This window comes from Ziziphus jujuba, chromosome 12, assembly GCF_031755915.1.
Source record: "Ziziphus jujuba cultivar Dongzao chromosome 12, ASM3175591v1".
NCBI classification, from domain to species: domain Eukaryota; kingdom Viridiplantae; phylum Streptophyta; class Magnoliopsida; order Rosales; family Rhamnaceae; genus Ziziphus; species Ziziphus jujuba.
Genome location: NC_083390.1, coordinates 10188486 through 10206383, shown reverse-complemented (window position 1 = coordinate 10206383; position 17898 = coordinate 10188486). Strand labels below are relative to the sequence as shown.

The 17898-nt window shown below is 32.5% G+C and overlaps 2 protein-coding genes and 1 pseudogene across 4 annotated transcripts; 2 read left to right on the top strand and 1 right to left on the bottom strand.

The window, feature by feature from the left end:
* Positions 1–6376: 6376 nt before the first annotated feature.
* Positions 6377–10521, bottom strand: LOC107428845 (single-stranded DNA-binding protein WHY1, chloroplastic). 2 transcript variants are annotated; one of them, XM_048463335.2, is made up of 7 exons: positions 10080–10521; positions 9505–9605; positions 9286–9378; positions 8324–8418; positions 8057–8130; positions 7389–7477; positions 6377–6798 (listed from the first exon to the last, which is right to left on the bottom strand). In XM_048463335.2, the coding sequence occupies exons 1-7, from the start codon at positions 10348–10350 to the stop codon at positions 6679–6681; spliced, it is 843 nt and encodes a 280-aa protein (XP_048319292.2). In that variant the 5' UTR covers positions 10351–10521; the 3' UTR covers positions 6377–6678. The 2 variants fall into 2 exon arrangements, with proteins under 2 accessions (XP_048319292.2, XP_048319293.2); XM_048463336.2 differs by having other exon boundaries at positions 9505–9602; positions 10080–10483.
* Positions 10522–11073: 552 nt separating this feature from the next.
* On the top strand, positions 11074–14224 carry LOC107428851 (uncharacterized). 2 transcript variants are annotated; one of them, XM_016039444.4, is made up of 8 exons: positions 11074–11477; positions 11553–11608; positions 11844–11976; positions 12298–12386; positions 12512–12644; positions 13012–13104; positions 13292–13394; positions 13740–14224. In XM_016039444.4, the coding sequence occupies exons 1-8, from the start codon at positions 11283–11285 to the stop codon at positions 14153–14155; spliced, it is 1218 nt and encodes a 405-aa protein (XP_015894930.3). In that variant the 5' UTR covers positions 11074–11282; the 3' UTR covers positions 14156–14224. The 2 variants fall into 2 exon arrangements, with proteins under 2 accessions (XP_015894930.3, XP_015894929.3); XM_016039443.4 differs by having other exon boundaries at positions 11076–11477; positions 11814–11976.
* A 1300-nt stretch (positions 14225–15524) lies between these two features.
* On the top strand, positions 15525–17598 carry LOC107428846 (MA3 DOMAIN-CONTAINING TRANSLATION REGULATORY FACTOR 2-like; annotated as a pseudogene).
* The last annotated feature ends 300 nt before the right edge of the window (positions 17599–17898 follow it).

Below are 17898 nucleotides of genomic sequence, written 5' to 3'. Positions count from 1 at the left end.
CATTGTGAAGAGTTTCGTAGTATAAGGGGGCAAAATGCAAATAACAATATAGTTAAAATTTTAAGTAAAATTGATTTAGTTGGTCAGTCAGTTATAATTAAAATTTGGAAGTTGAGTTTGAAACAGGAAAAAATCAATGTAAATGTTCACAGGAAATTAAAAAAAAAAAAGTATTATTAAGAGCTAATTAGGAGCATCTCCAATCGAATGTTAATATTAAAACATCGCATTCGTTTTTCCTAGATGCTAAATATTGGCATTGTCATTTTTTAATAATAAATCTCATGACAATAAATTATGTCAATCCTATAATCAGTTATTAAATAAATAAATTAATTAATTAATTTTTATTTTTTATTGATAAAAATGGGCATCATCATTTAATAAAATTTATAATTTTTTTAAAAAAATAAAATTTATAATTTGACATTATTGTTTTTTAGCATTTATAATTGAAATATTTATGAGATCCTTTTAAAGAAAATAAAATGTAGTTATCCAAAATATTATCATATGTATTAGTCCACTGGAAACCAAAAGAATTAAATAAATAAATAAACAAATAAGGTTAACCTGGTCTTTTCGGAACCTTAATATAGATTATATGTTACTTATGTAGTTGTCCACTTTCTAATTTTTGCAAAAAACTACAGGCAGATATAAAGAAATTATTATTATTATTATTATTTTTTTGGGGGGTAATAACAGACAGATATAAAGCTGAAAGTGGACTAGTCTTCACTGAAAAACAAATAGCAAAATCAATTAGCCGTCACTAAAAAACAAATAGCAATCAATTAATTAAGGATGTATGGCTGCCAGCTACCTTAAAAGAGATGCATTTCTAATATATATATATATAGATCGCGATTTCATGACGTTTGTAAAGTAGTTAAAAGTTTAAAATATATATTAATTAGTCAATGGAGTTAGATCAAGACAAAGATCAATAATTAAATTTAATACCGTTAATGACAAATTTGAATCCTCTGCTCTTTCAATGTATTAAAAAAAAAAAAAAAAGGTGTATATACATTTGAAATATGCTAATAATAAATAATTAAGCAGGAAAAAAAAATAAAATAAAAGAAACATATAAATAAACAACATCTTACATTCCCTGTCCTAATGGAAATCTCAATCCCCATCCCAATCTCATTTGCCATTTATTGAGAGGTGAGTCGTTACAGAGGTCTTATTCCTTATCCCTTCTTTCTGTTTTAAATTTTTTAAAAATTTTAATAATATTTTAAAACTTGGTATTATTGTCTTGTCCTTTTTCAGAAAAGAAAAATTTAAATAAAATTATACAAAAAATTTTTAAAAAAAATATTTTTTTTATTATATATTATATCTAGGGATCAGGATTATAATCTTTTCGTTTGTCCTAATAGTAGAAATATCAGGTATCATCTTTTTCAACAAAGTCTTTTTATTCAAATTTCAACAAGTGATAAAAATTAGTTGATTAGGACTTAATAATTTTTTTTTTCCCAATTTTTCCACTTAAAATTTTCTTCCATTAAAAATTTTACCCGCCAGTTAAATGTTTGGAAAATTTTTTATTTTCCTTTTAAATATTTTAACTTTTTTTTTTATTTTAAATTTTATGGATTTCATTATTTTATATCTCTCTCAGTGTTTATCATCTTCTTTTAATATTCATATAGCTTCTGTTTGATAACGTGGGCATTGGCTTTTTCTTTTTTTGTTTTTTTTGTTTTTTTTTCTTCTTCCTATTTGTGTGTTTATTCCCCATAATTTTTTTTTAATGAAAAAATTATTAAAACTATGAAACGGCTAACCAGTTTTCCAACATTTTTCGTCCTATGCTTAATCACATTCAACGGAGGAAAGCCTTGAACGACTACCTTGACAGAGCACCTGAAGAACACCATGTATCAGTGAGTATTCTCAGTGTAGCAATCAGTATCCAAAGACTTCCCTGGACACTGGGAAGATCAAATCTCCAAAGAAGAAAAATAGTGAAGCAAAATTAAAAGAAATAAAGGAAATATCAAAAGGGGATTTTTGTAATTTTATATAAAACTTGCAGTGTGGAGAGAAATTCGAGTGGTGTAAAAAGAAGCACCTCTAAAATTATTATCAGCTATAAAAAAGTCGTCCCCTATATTTCCGCACTCAATATTGGGCCAAAAATTTCTACTTTTTGAAAAAGCATGCTACCCCATCCCCAAGATAAATATTAATTAATTAATTAATAAGGTTGCGGCAACAAATGAAGTAGATTTGAAGAACAAAAGCTTTACCCAAAAATTTGAAATAAAAAAAAAAAAAAAAAAGCTGAAAGAAAAAGTAAAAGTTTCATTACTTGATAATAGGAATGTAAATTTTTGTTGAACAAACCAGTTTAAGCCCAAGCATTTGGGTTTAGATGGATTCGGGCTGAATTTTTTTGGGACCAAACCGGGACTTTTGGGGCCGAAGTATCGGATTCAACTTCAGGTTTAAAAAATATGCCCGAATTTGGAACCCATAGGTTTTAAATATTTTTTTTTTACCCAAAATTTAATTTAAAGATACTTTTTATTTTTATTTGCTTAAAATATTTTTAATAAGAAAATAAAAATAATAATTTATCTTATGATATTACAAAATATAAAATATGACTAACAATAAAAAAATACATCTTAAGATATAATAAGTATTTTATAACATATTGAATAAACATAGAGAAAATATTATAAAATTATATGGGGTTAACTATTATTAGAAATTTCTTAAAATATAGGAAAGTTTGGAATAGAAAGCTACAAAAAATATATATATAAATATTATATGGACGTTATATATATATATAGATATATTTTAATTTGGAAGAATGACAAGCAAAAATGAATTGATAATTTAATTTTTTCCAATTAATGCTTCTCTACATAAAGAATTTCTTGAGTGAACTATTTTTCAATAAGAATTTCTTCTTTACATGTTTTTTTTAAAATTTTATTTTTGCATGGCAAGCTACGTTTATGCAGTCACATGTAGCTACTGCCCAGTTGAACGTTCGTTTATAGCATGCAATAATAAAAAAGAAAAAAAAAAAAGTTTGCAGGTGACATACTACAATCTCTTTATGGGTGTTATACATTTAAAAAGTTCAAAAAATTTAAAGACAATAACTAACTTTTAAGATAAAAAAAATTATATTGATTGCTCTGTGATAACTTTAAAAATGAAAATTCCCCATAACATGATCTCTTCCTTTAAGCATGAAGCCAATATAGAGACAAAGAAAGATTAAATGTTTGTTGGTCCTTAGAGTGTGATCTGTTACTACGGCACAAAGCGACATTAATGTATAACTAATTACAAATTTATCATCTTTTTGGAAAAATACTTCTCCAAATTTATAATTCTATCACCTTTTTATCCCTTTTAATATAGAATTATTATAATCCCAATAAAAGAAATAAAAAAAACAAAAACAAAAACAAAAACAATTATAAAACTAAAAAAAATACCAAAACATAATAAAGTAAAATCAAGATTTTCATCTGAAAATATTATATTAAATCTAAGTTCAAGAAATCTGTCTAATCTGGAAAATATTATATTCACAAAGAGCTTTTTTAAGTTCTTTTATCAATTAGAGAGCTATCTACATCAAACTCTCATTTCTTATTTTCCTGCTTCATCTTTTTTATGTTGTGTAAGAGTGAACTCCCTTAAGCAAGCACAACACAGTATCAATTTTTAATAATTTAGTTATTTCGTGAACTATTGCAATATTTTTGGATAGCAATATTGTGGGTATTCCTTGGAGTTCCAACTATACAACATTGTTTAATCAACAGGTTAGATAGCAACCTATATGCCTCCTATCAAATCAATAATTCAGTATGGTATTATAAATTGAACTAATGTTAATCTTTCAAGCCACATCTTGGTCCTGCCTCAATTTGTGACTACATCGCCCAACATGTACAAGTAAGTGGGTTGATCTCCATTACCATTAGGTGTAGGAATGTCAACGTGGTGGGATAGGGTTGGTTTTTGAAATACCGTCTCTATCCCCATGGGGAATTTGCCATCCCATTCTCGCTGTTTTTCCCTTTTTTTTAGATACGGGACGGGGACGGGAACGGGAATTTTGCGGGGCGGAGACAGGACCCGGCGGTTTTCCTTTTTTTTAATTGATATATATTATTTCCAAACAAATTAATTATTAAGGTCTTGCATGAATGATTTTGGAAAATCTAAAAAGTCAATCTTGTTTTCATAATGCAACGAGTTTTAGCAAGACCATGTTTAATTATTAACACAATATCATGATGCTGACCAAAAAAAACAAATGCACATATTTCGGCCATATTTTTTTTTTCGTTGAATGATGACAAGTGTGTGAGGAAATTAAAATAAACAATTATATATTCTAGGCAGTTTTGCCGCAGTGGCCAAATGCATATATATATATATATATAAATAGTTTTGTCATGGAGATAAATATTTCATAGCATTAAAGGGGATTAAACAAGTATACTTCAATGAATGAATTGGATGCAAAATATAAAATTAAAATATTTTGAAATATTTTGTAAGGATAAAAATAAATAGAAGAAATGAAATAAAGAAGAAATGCTATGATCCAATCACTAAAGAAGAAATGTTTTAAAATTATTATTTTGGAAAAAGAAGAAGGAAAAATTGGATTAGAATCGTTTGTTATAGGGGCAAAATAAAAAATGAAAAATAAAAAGTAAGAAAATGAAATAATTAGAAGAAAGGAAAAATAGAAAATGGAAAGTAATAAAATAGAATTTCAGAAAATCAACAGCTTTCCATCTTGTTAACTCGAGCTGGTCCCCCTTCCTAAATGTCCACCGCCCAGACCTCCAATCCCAATCTGCAAACCCCAAACGCCTCCCCACAAACGGAAAAGTAAAGAACAAAACGTCTGATTTAAAGCAATGGCAGAGAAAGCTCTTACAAGAACAGAAAAACAAGAAAGAAAGAGAGATCCAGTAGCACAAGGAGCTCAACTGTGTTGTTGCAGCAGGTGGAGCCGATGGTGAGCTGCAGGTGTCAGTGAAGGCTTAAGCAGCAGCTGCAAGTGGCGGCAGTGTGTGTCGGGGCAAGAAGAAAATGAAATGAGGGGTTACAAGGGTAGGGTTGTTTTGTTAGTAAAAAATTGGGAATGATAAAAAAATAAAAAATAAATAAATTAAAATAAATAAATATATATATATATATAGGCGGGGCTGGGTTTGGGCCGGGGTATTTATTCCTCGGACCCAGCCTGATCCCGAATCAATTTTTCATCTAAAGTCCCGAACCTGTCCCGTCATCTTGATTTTTCAAGGAAAAACTACCCCATTAGAGACAGTGCACTGCAATTTTCGGGATGTACAAGGTAAATTGCCATTCCTAATTAGGTGCAGCCTTAGGGGTTGTACGTTATGATGCGGCTTGTAGAACTCGCACTACATCAGGTACCACTTGAGTACCCCTCACCATTTGCTCCTATCAACCATCTCTGATATTTTGTCATTGATTGTTACTATGCTCTACAGCCTGAGCTTGGTTCCCAGGCGGTTAGAGAATATGATATTGGACTTTGTCATCCTACTCAATCTAGCTTCTTCCGTTTTTTGGAATGGAATGATATAAACCCTTTAACCTTCGCCGTGTATATATAATTAGGGACACTACTTGCGTCCACGCCGATGTGGAAGCCCTCCTTCTTACATCTCTATGTGTCCCTCTATTATCGGCTGGTGTTACATATTGTATAACACAACGTTATATGTGAGTTCCATAATTAAGTTTGATTTTTTTCAATAATTATTTTTAATTATAATTTAAAATGAATAATTATTAATTAGTTATATATGTATTTATAATTTTTGTTACTTAATTTAAAGCAAATTTTAGTGGAGATTTTTTTTTTTTTCTATCATGAATAAAAAATATTAGATGGACTTTTTCTTTATGGAAAAAAAAATAATTTTAATTTTCTCAATTAATGGTTTCTTTAGAATTTTGTCATTCAAATACTTGTCTCGAAGTTCATCTAGTGACAAGGCCATCAAATCCATTGTGAGTTCTGTTCTCCTCAACGTAGACAGTGTATGTGTAACGCTGATTCAAAATAATAATAATAATAATAAATAACGCCCTCTGTACAATAATTTTTGCACATGTCACTGTCAATTTCTGGACTGACCCTCCTCTAAAGTGCCATTAAAGGCGCATTGATACGATTTAAAGTTGACATTTACTCAAAAAGAACATAACCAAAAAAATAAAAACCACTTGATATGGAAAAACTTGTTTCATTCTCTATTTAAAATGCCTTATTACTCATTTAAGGATTTTGTTAATGGGAACATGTTAGGGACACGAATCATTGCTTAAATTGAATTGAAATAAATACTTGCAATTAAAATTTTTGTACTATTTAATCCAAAAGTTCCTCGAAGCCATTACATAGAGTGAATATGGTAAATTAGTACATAATCAAACTAATGTTTGAAGGCGCTACTTCACTTCCCCCTCCATCTTCCAGAACAAAATAGCAAAAGAGACAGAATAATGACAAAACTTTTGCGTGAATTTCTCTACACCAGAAAGGAAAATACAATACAAAAAGGCTAAGAAACTTATAACCAAGACTTTTATCATTTCGCATTACAGTTTCTAGTGACCCTGCAATTTTCTCTACCGTGTCCATTCATAGTCTCCACGATACCTACGATTAGTGCTATTCACATTGTTTGCATCATCAGGTTTTATGGAGTTTGCAAAGGCATGCCAACCCAAAAGGTAGGGCAAGATAAACTGCAGATACATGGTAAAACTATATCAGAAATTAGAAGCACCAACAAATCTGAAAACTGAGTTACAAAAGGGCGAGCAAATGGAAAAGGGAGAACAATATGAACATCAAACCAAGTATCAGGCTAAAGCCAAGTGAAGCAGGGCCCCATTTTGAACTCACATAGCACTCTGTGATTATGGCCCATCTCAAACACACACACACACTCTCTCTCTCTGTGTCTTCTTTTTTTTTTTTTTTTTTTTTCCCTGACCAATAATTCTTAAAAGACTAGAAAAGTCAATAAATCTTGACAGAAATCTACTAAGACGAGAACATAAAACATCTCGAATGACATCTGAATGTCAAAAGGGCCACTTACTCTTTCATCCTTATTCCTATTTGACTCGTTAAAAGATACATAGGGACCGGACAACATCAGGAGGCAGCAAGTAATTAGATATCAATGAATTATCCATGACCCATTAAGATTCATCGATTATTTGTCATTTCTCAGTATCCTAAGCAAGAAGTCCTACAATTATCTTTCTTTGAAATATCAACTACATGCATGCATCAGAGAGAGGGAGGGGGAGAGAGATGCATATCATACATTGAAAGCTGAAGTGAGAACCGCATATTCTGCTCTGGTGATGGGAATATAAATGCTCTCATCCACATTAATCAGCTTGTTTTGAACACCTTGAACAAATGACAAGTGACGATAAGAAACAGAAAAGATATTGTAGAGAATAGAATAAGTTTCCCTAAAAGCTAAAAGAGTAACATATAGAAAAATAATAAACTGCATTTTATAGACACAATATTCACATTACATCCAATTAGGACACAAGTAGCAAATCTGAACATATGATTTCTGTGTCCAAACAGAACATATAGCTTCACATATTTGGAAAAGAAAATGAAGCAACCTGGGCAACAAAAATAAAGAGGAACTTGGAAAGAATTGCTACAAGGAATAACCATGTAGCAAACCAACTCACATTTAAGAGCTTGCAACCTAAACACCGCCAGTATATATTGTCTCCCCTCCTAGGTTCTAGTATAATGGTATTTCTTAGGTAATGATAGCAAAATCTATACCTTATGAACAAACTAGAAAGGCTGGAATAAAGCACATATGCAAGGACCATATATTACTTCAAGTTGATTGATAGATAAAGTAATGCATCATGATCATATCTCATCATGTAAGACATCAAAATTCAAAAGAATGACATATAAACTGACAAGCATTCAGAAATAAAAGAAAGGGATTACCGAGGTTAAAGAAGCGGCCGGAACCATCTGGAAGAGGCTCCACCTTCAACACCTTCCTGACCTTACCCTCATCACTGTAAACAAAAACAATTTTTACAGAATTTTATAACACTGAAGAATTCCTTTTGCGGTACAACATGGGTACCACCACCCAAACATTATATCTATAATAAGCAAAAGTGCAAGGGAGGCAGAAAGATGATTTTGAAGTTGAAAGCAGGCTCTGATTCTTTCTGGTGAAATGCTATAGGAAAGAGTATACAGCACCTTTTCCCCTTAAAAGGGTCATGAAAAAATTCACATGATTCCCTTGAACCAAGGCTAATTAAATTTCCAATCTCTGTCACTGATAATGAGAACACCTGCATTTAAATGAATAAAGGCATTAGATCATACAATATCAATGTAATTTATACAATCACACACCTCTAACAATCATTGAAAGCAGAGAGTACAGTTACGCTAGGAATCAACATCAAATGTATGGTATGCTAGAATCAAGATTTGGCCAAGCCTGAATGGAAAAGCAATTACCCATTCTCAGGTTATAGATTCCGTTGAGAAATGTGTAAAAGCTACTTAAAAAAGAATACCACCAATCTGAATAAGTAATACTCGAAAAAAGAATCGAGTCGATCCAAATCAACACCAATACAAGAAGCTGCACACTTTTACCAAGTCAGATTGATTGGCCAATCCAACCATATAGAATTTTTTACATATTTTTTAGAAACAATGAACACTGAATTATGATGTTTGCAAATTTTTGAAAAAGGAAAAATTATGAGATGAACAAAATTCAAATAACTAATAAAGATCCTCATCCTGAAACAACCATGACATTCTGCTTTTGTTTTTCCTTTAAAGTCATTATTACTACAATGGTTTACACAATCATGAATAACAGACATTACATGTTTAGGATGGTTCAAGCACCCACCCAATCTAGTGCAAAGGCACATGGAACCATTCCCTAAAGCTTTTAGCATGGCCATGGGATGGGAGTATTGGGATGAATGGCAAGGGATTTAATGTCGAAGGATGCTACATTTTATAAAAATGATTTTCCAAAAGAAAATGCCCCACCTTTAAATAATTAAAATGAAGACAATTATGAGTCATGGTCAAACATCAATCACAATGAACTAAAAACCAATATATAATTATAAAAATTTTATAGACATATCAGTGATTAAATTAACTCCAAAACAACAAAAAAGAACATCTACCTGCTTTCTGCTCCAATCATATTGTCGAACACCTGCAGCAGGAGCAAATTGAAGCAGTACAAAACCTTCCCTAGATACTTTGAATGCTCCCGACTGAACAAGACACATAACCATCACAGAACAAGGAAATATAAGTTCTTTTATATCATACCCATAGGGTTTTATGGCACAGTATAATACAAGAACAATAACAATAACTAAAGAAAAAAAAAAAAATACATCTAAAGGTGTGAACTCGGGAGCTTTAGGCTCAACCGTAAGAGCTGCCTTTCCTTTATATATTGAGTGACCAACAAAAAATCTCGGCGGCAACGAACCTGCTTCACACAGAAACCAAAAACTAACTCCATTATCAACACTATAAATACAGAAAACCGACTTGGACCTCTACTTGGTTGCAGAGAAAACAAAGAAAATAAACAAATTGTTACTCCTCACGCAATTCATTGTCTTGGGTTTACACTTTTTGCAAACTTTAACCGCTAAAACGAATTTAGGCAAAAACAATTCAGTTAAGCCCAGTCAAGCACAAAAATTTCCTCTTTATACCAAAAATGAACCCTACTGTTTGGTTGCTGAGGAAAAATAAGGGAAAAAAAAAAGAAAAAAAAAGGCAGTGTTAAACCTATATTGTTACCATTAGGAAGACCTCAACTCCAACCAAACCAAATCTTTACCTACATTTTCTCAGCAACCAAACAGGGACTGCAACTCCTGTGCTATGCCTTTCCATGTTTCTTTTCTCGGTGGCTAAATAGATAAGATAGTATTAGTTAAGAAAGGAAGAAAGATACCTCCAGGAGGAGTTTCTGAATCGAAGGAAGAGTTGTTGGGAGCAGAAGCGGTGATGAATCTCTGCTGGTCGAAGTATTCCGACTGGCGACATTTCACAGAGGAGAGTCTCTTCTTCCTGACCAAATACGGGTTCGGCGCAAAGCGCACCGCGCCATTGAAGGTTAGGCTTGTGGTTCTGGTCGAACGCTGCGAAGAAAGCGAGCCGGTACCGCAGAGACTCGGGCTTTGAAGAGCCACTGAGGAAGATAGTGAGTCTAGTCGCAGCATCATAACCCTGCTCTCTCTCTCTGTCTCTCTCTCCCCCCCTCTCTCTGCGAGTCTCTGTCTACTCTGTCACTTCCTTCCTGGTTTTGAATTTTGATTTTGTTTCGGTTTTTTTCATTTTGTTTTTAACCCAAATTTACTTACTTCAAAAGTATACAAAATTGTAGAAAAAAGGAGGAAAAAAATATTTAAAAAAAACATAGCAAAAGTTAATATCTCAACAACCTACAAAATTAAAAAAGAACAACAAAACAGAATATCAGTGAACACCATTTGTTTTTTTTTTTCTTCTTCTTCCTTTTTTTTTTTTTTTTTTTTTTTAGTTTTATATTTATTTGAATTGTTAAGTGTTTTGTTTTGTTTTGTTTTGTTTTTTTTTTTTTTTGCTTTTTCTATATAAAATTTGTTTATCTCATTTGTGCTGGTCTAATTATTATTTTTTTTTGTTTTTTTGCTTTTTTTTTTCCTAAGTAATTGTGTATGATTTATTTATTAATTAGTAATTTTTAATAATAGTCAGAGATTATCAAACATAATTATAAATTTGGGATCAGACAAAAATATATTGACTACAAAATTAGTTAACAAATTAATCTCTATAACAAATTATAGAGATTATTATTTATATTTTGTTCTCCTTTTTTTTTTTTTTTTTTTTTTAATGTTTTAATAGGCGATAATTATGAATTACGGTTCATTACAAAGATAGCACATGATAAACGGTGCCTTTTCGCACTACCAAAGCAGTCAGGCTGTCACTTTGTAAGCCACATATAAACATCCAAATCCCATTGTTTTTGTTTTGCACAATCAGAGCGGCTGTGCTTCTTTCTTTCGAGCTATGCAGCAAAATTTTCTCTGCTGTGTTTACTAATCCATCTTCGGAATTTTAACCCACAAAAACAAAAAAAAAAAGAAAAAAAAAAAACGAAAAAGACATGCCTCTGATTTGCCACTCGATTCAGCTAGAGGCAGTGGCACCCCATTGGAGGCATAGAGATGCGTGCTTCTTGCTCTTCTCGCACACCAACAGAAAAAAGAATTTTTGCAACTTCAGTCCCCGACTCACCTCTTCTTCCACTTACAACGAAGACGACCGCGACTTCTCTGTTTCAATGCCTAAACAAGCAAAGGCACTCCCTTTTCTCTCACCCTTTTCAATTTTATGTTTATATGGGTTTTCTAATGGGTGGTTTTGCAAATGACAGTTGGGTTATGATCCTTCCGAGGACTTATTTGGACTCGGTGTCAATCTAAAGCCAAGGTTTATCTATAACCCTTCAAATTCTTGTGCTTTTTCTCTTACTAACAGAAAAATTATCTGCATGGGGTTGTGGATATTATTGTCATTAGCTCTTCCACTTTTTCATTTGAGAATATTGGTCTTTTTCAGTGATATATAACTTCTTTTGATATCACTCTGACTAACTGGTGGCATTTAAATTCTTTTGTTGAATTTCACGTTTTAGGAATTCTAATTTTGGAATAGACAAACCCAGGTCATGGTTTGGGCCAAATGGTCAGTATATTAGAGAGTTACCTTGCCCAAGTTGCCGGGGGAGGGGTTATACTCAATGTTCTGAGTGTGGGATAGAAAGGTCCAGACCAGACTGTTCTCAGTGTAGTGGAAAGGTACGTGCTTTCTCAACCTCATAAGATAACTCTCTATCTATTTTAAATGTGGCAAGAGTGCTTATCCTAGTAACTATTTTATGCTGTTTAAACACTCTTTTCAACACTAATCTTTGTGTCACTATTACCTTTTGCTAGACAATTCAAATTGGTTAATTGAATTAGTCGGCCCTTCCACCCCTAAAGTTTTGCTCTCCTTTTTTATTCTTTTGATTTTAAAATTATTGACTAAATCAACCTATATACTCATGATTGAGCTAATATAGTATTGGTCTTCTCCGTGAGCTCAAAATTCTTTGATTTTTCAATGCCATGCAACAGGGTATAATGACGTGCCGTCAGTGCTTGGGAGATTGTGTTATATGGGAAGAGTCAATTGATGAAAGACCTTGGGAGAAAGCGCGCTCAATGTGATTACTTAACAACTTGATTTTAATTCTTTACCTCCTGCCTTAATTTTTTTTCCTATTTTGTCAAGTTGAATCTTCAATGATGCAAAGTTGTAAAGTATTTAAGTTCTCCTTTTCCTTTGCAGTTCACCCCTCAAAGTGAAAGAAGATGATGAAGTTGACAATCTAGACATAAAGCTGGATGTGAAAAGAAAATCAAAGCGTGTATACCAATCACCATCTCCTGAAGTTGGATTGAAGATCAGTCGGTCTCTAAAAGTTAGTCATTTCAATCCTACTGAGATATATATGTTATATATATACATATATACATATGTATATCTTTTATTAACATCAATCTTGTTTATATATATATACATATGTATATCTTTTATCAACATTAATCTTGTTTTTAATTACTTAGTAAGTCAGCTGACGAGGATATTGTAAATCAAGTATTTTCCTTTGAGAGGATTTATTTTAAAAGAGTACCTTTAGTTGTTTTCATGCATATTTGAGAGTTGTAAAGAAGTTAAATGTTGTCTTATTTTCTTTCTTAAAATGCTACTTCGATATAATGGCAAGAACTAATAGACAGTGGCGATATCATGAATTTAATCTTCTTTGTCTAGTTTGATGATTGCAGAGTCTCAATGCCAAAACTGGTTTATTTAGTAAGAGAATGAAGATTATCCATCGTGATCCTATGCTTCAGGCACAAAGAGTGGCCGCAATTAAGGTCTGGAACCTTAAGGTTCTTTTACAGTTTTGAAATTTATTATGTATAATATGATGACTATTTAATTATGAACTATGATTCATTCAATTTTTCACTTCTGCAAGGTATTTGTATTTATACATAGAGTTAAACCATTAATTTCGAACTTGAAGGGAAAAAGCCTCAGTTAATTTTTTCCTGTATGCAGAAAGCCAAAGGTACTGCTGCAGCAAGAAAGCGTGCTTCTGAATCTTTAAAAGCCTTCTTCAGTGACCCAGAAAACCGTCGGAAGAGAAGCATTGCCATGAAAGGTCAATTCTGATACTTCATATACGAGTCATAAATTACTGGTTCACTGTTATTTTCTGTGCCGCATTATACTTTCTTGGTAAACAATGTGAGCTAAAGAAAGTACCATGATTTTGGACTATTGTCTGCATGAATCGATGCTGAAGTGAAATTTCTGTGTTGTACATATATACATGTATGAATTTCTTGATGTCTCTTTGTGATGCACCATATCAGTACCCTACTATTTGACTGTGTATATTTGATAGACATTGGAGGTTTGCATGTTTCATGACTCTGTGGATCAGAATCACTCCAATATACTTGTATTCAGCTTGACATGGATGAAAATCCTCTTTTCAATGCAGGCATAAAATTTTACTGCAGAAACTGTGGACGCGAGGGGCATAGGAGATACTACTGTCCTGAACTAAAGGATGGTTTAACCGATAGGCGGTTCAAATGTCGTATATGTGGAGAAAAGGGTCATAACCGAAGAACCTGCCCAAAGTCAGGGTTGAGCAATCAGAAAAACACAGTTAGAAGACATCACCTTTGTAAAATATGCCATAGAAGAGGCCATAATCGCAGGACATGCCCTAAAATTGTTGGGACGAAGTTGAGAAGTAGTAACATAAGAGTAGGAATTCCCAGTTCTGGAAGAAGACGATACAAGTGCCGGTTGTGCCAGCAACCTGGGCACAACACTAGGACATGTCCTAATGCTAGTAGAAATGTAAGTGCTTTATTAAAGATTGATAATCCTCAAGAAGGAAATCAATGAACATTTTATGCTTTAGTAATATATATATATATCTAAACATATGAGGAAAAAGAAAAGGCATTAGAATTATTTTGTACCATTCTTTCATCAAAACCTTATAACCATAAGGAGTGTGCTCTAAAAACTAGATAGATCTGTAAATATATATATATATATATATACACATATAAATAAAAAATAAAAGAAGAAGAAGAAGAAGAAGAGAGAGCATATGTGAATGTGATTGAAGATGAAAAATCAATGCTCCAAAACTCCCAATCCATGGGTTACAGAGAAACAAAACTCTGGGGAATCTTCTCTTTGACGAAGTCATGTCTTTTTCTCTTTCTGTTATAACTATCGTTAACAGTTAATTATGAATGATGTTTGTGCATATATCTAGTTGAATCCACTTTCTAATAATTTAAAAACTTTTGGTACACCTATAAATATTGCCTGAACAATATTTAATATTTAATGATCCATCACTGCCATAGTTAATAATAACAGGACAGAGATCATATTGAAGAATTTACGGTGCTTTTGAAATTCTGATTAGAAGAGGAGAAAAATCCAAACTGGTTTGAATTTCTTTAGCAAAAAGTGTTAGCCTACACAAAATGGTTTTACATATTGCATTGGAACCATTGAGTGAGAACATTTTTGCGTTAAGAAAACTTGATGGATTTCAGTGACTGCTTCGTAATCGAAAGAGCACCGAGAGCTTTGTTGTTCTGCTTTGGAATCCATATCTGTTTCTCCATTGCAGGTTTTATAAAAATCTCCAAGGTTCCTAATAGGCCTGGCAAAATCTCATATGATACGAACCCATACGATAATTTATGAATTTGGATTGATGATATCGTATCGGGTCCGAATCAGTGTCATCCAATAAGACCTATTAAATTAACGGGTTTTAACGGGTAAAACACAATAAATACGGTAAACCTATTAGACCCATTAAAGAGAGGTATTTTGGCAATTATATAACTTTATAACATTAAAATTAATTAATTTATTGTTAAATATGTATTCATTTATTCTTTTTTAGTTTAATTTTTAAAAAATCTAAAAACAAACAAGAATTTTTGTAATTTTTTTTTTAAAAAAATATTATTTTATTATTTTAAAGCTAAGTGAAATTTAAATTTTCAAATTTGTATTTATCATTAATGGGTTAACGGATTGGGTGACAGGTTACACGATAACTTATCGAATGGATTTAAATTTATCTATTTTCACATGAAAGTTTAACGGGTCGTGTATGGATTAACTTAATTTCACACAAACATAACACAATACGACACGAACACGATTTAACATGACACGTTGACAAACCTAGCTCCTAAAGTCCTAAAGTCTCCTAAGTCCCCAAAAGTGCAAGCAAAGCATGACAAGGGAAGTCAATTCAAGCATGATAAGCATGCATGTTCTTCAAAATTTGGGAGTCCTAAACAAGGTAAAAACTTTGCAATAGCAGTCACCATAATGCACGTTTTCATTTTAAATGATAGCCTTCAAACCCAAAATTATAAACCGAATGGATATTTTTCAGAGTTACTCCAAATTGTTCAAGGGCTGTGAAAAATTTTAAAATGCACAGGAGGTTTTGGAGGAAAAGGTACCTGGAGATGATTACTTGATATGGGTGATAATTATTTTCTTGATCCAAATGACCAAACCTATGATAGAAGTGAGGAAAGAATTAGATTAAAAGTCTTTCAATTGTGTTTCACTTAATATGATTTTGTCACGGAATTGATAAATGAGATATGAATGTAAGTTCTACATTGACCAAACAAGTTCAAAAAGGAGATCAGAGCAGATTTCTTGGTTTACAAAAAGAAGACCACCATTACCTCAACTACAAATGAACTCAAAGAAGTCGATTTGCCTAGCTATAACTACTATTTTGTGAAGAAGCTTGTCTCATTTTCCATGGATAGGCATGACTGAAAATAAATGGTTACTGTTCTATTATCTACACTTTATGCCAACATGATTGATCCCCCACAGGTTTAGAGAGGCTTCAGTAAATAGGCGGACTAAGTGGATGACCTCATTGTCGATCTACTGGGTACAATTTATGTTCTTGCATCGTTCATACATAGTCCAGGCTGTTGCTGATGAAATACTTCCTCCAGCATTCTTGATCAAAAAAATTGTCTCTTTACCTAAGGATTCAAAGGGGGTTGAAGTCTTGAAAAGAGCTGAGAAGGTCTATATGCGCACCTCTCAATGCACAAATTGTGGAGAGGCGATGGGGAGGTAACAAGGACAAAACAGTTGAGGATTTGAAGGCTAAGAAAAAAAAATTTCTTGATAGAGTATGTAGTGAGATGAAACCTCCTTTCTTCCACCATGAAGTAGTTAAAAAAGCACTAATAATGGCAATGGGGAGACACCAAGCTGAATGGTGACTACTAGATCTACTAAAGGAAGCTGCAGAAGAAGGTTTCATCAGCTCGAGTTAAACATCAAAAGGGTTTGGTAGAAAAATTGATTTAGTTTATGACTTAGCCCTCGACATACCAAATGCAAAGAGAATATTGCGGTCACTGATCTCCAAGTCAGGATCAGAGGATTGGTTATGTGCATCATCTTTGAAATCAATCTCACCAGATTCGCCAGGAAATCGATGTTTAGAAGATAGTGTTGTTAGAATTTTCAAGATATAGCTCAATCTATTGTTCAAAGAGTATTTCATGCCTGGTGATATTTTCGAGGTAAGTAGCTATTTGGAATTGGATAGTGAGACTTGTTCTGCTGAATTGAATGCCATATTTATGAAAAGACTGCTAACTCTAGAAATGGATAATGAAAAACAGAGAGAACGAAATGCATCTGTCCTGTTGTTATCGTTGTGTTTCCCATCTGATGTTGTAAATGGGTTTGTAATGCTGATAGAATAAGAAGATGACACAGCTCTATGTAACCTGTATCATCTTTCTATGTTTTTAGGTAGAGGTGGATGAAGAATTGGCCTTTTGTACCAAGAAAGTACTTCAAATAGCAAAGTCATTACTAAAAGCTAGACTTTCTGTAGAAAATTTTTTAAGAATTTTGGGTAGTAGAGGAGGAAGCAATAGCCATAGTTGGGTAGTTGAGGATGTGAAAGACAAGATTGGGAAGCTGCAAGTAGAATTTGAATCTGGTGGCGATGTTGGAGAGGCTTGTAGATGCATAAAGGAGTTAGGCATGCAATTTTTCCACCATGAGATTGTTAAGAAAGCACTAGTGATGACCATAGAGAAAAAGAATAAAAGGCTTTAGGTTTTGCTGGAACAGTGTTATAGTTCTGGACTTATAAAAATGTATTGAATAATCAAAGTTTTTGGTGAATAGTCACAGAATCTCTACAAGCCTTGGCTTTGGTTGTTTCTGATACTGAGAAACAATTAGCTCATTATGCTGAACAAGCCAAGAATGCTGGATGGTTGGATTCCTCATTTTCTTTTAGCTGATAGGGATCGAATAAGGTTAGCAGACGGTTCAAGTATCACTTTTGTTTTTAACTTGAGGTCCTTGGTTTGTTTGGTCTTATGTTTAAAAATCCCCAACCTTTAATTCAGTATGTGTGAAAAAAATAAAATGACCACATATGCATGGATGATAAAGAACTGCACCTACAAGCTACATGATTTTATTTATATAGTCTAAACTTCGCAATATTCAATGCAAACAGACATTCATATAACATTTACTATAACAATTTTTACTCGTGTACAAATGAAGTCGTTTTGCTCCACTATTATCTTTTGTTT

Excerpts from the sequence above, each read along its gene's own strand:
- LOC107428845 (XM_048463335.2), bottom strand. The coding sequence starts at position 10,350 with ATGATGCTGCGACTAGACTCACTATCTTCCTCAGTGGCTCTTCAAAGC. Across the intron at positions 9,606-10,079 it reads TTCAGAAACTCCTCCTGGAG|CAGGTTCGTTGCCGCCGAGA; the intron begins GTATCTTTCTTC and ends TTCTGTGTGAAG. Across the intron at positions 8,419-9,285 it reads ATGATTGGAGCAGAAAGCAG|GTGTTCTCATTATCAGTGAC; the intron begins GTAGATGTTCTT and ends ATTTAAATGCAG.
- LOC107428851 (XM_016039443.4), top strand. The coding sequence starts at position 11,283 with ATGCCTCTGATTTGCCACTCGATTCAGCTAGAGGCAGTGGCACCCCAT. Across the intron at positions 11,609-11,813 it reads GGTGTCAATCTAAAGCCAAG|GAATTCTAATTTTGGAATAG; the intron begins GTTTATCTATAA and ends TTCACGTTTTAG. Across the intron at positions 13,395-13,739 it reads GAGAAGCATTGCCATGAAAG|GCATAAAATTTTACTGCAGA; the intron begins GTCAATTCTGAT and ends TTTTCAATGCAG.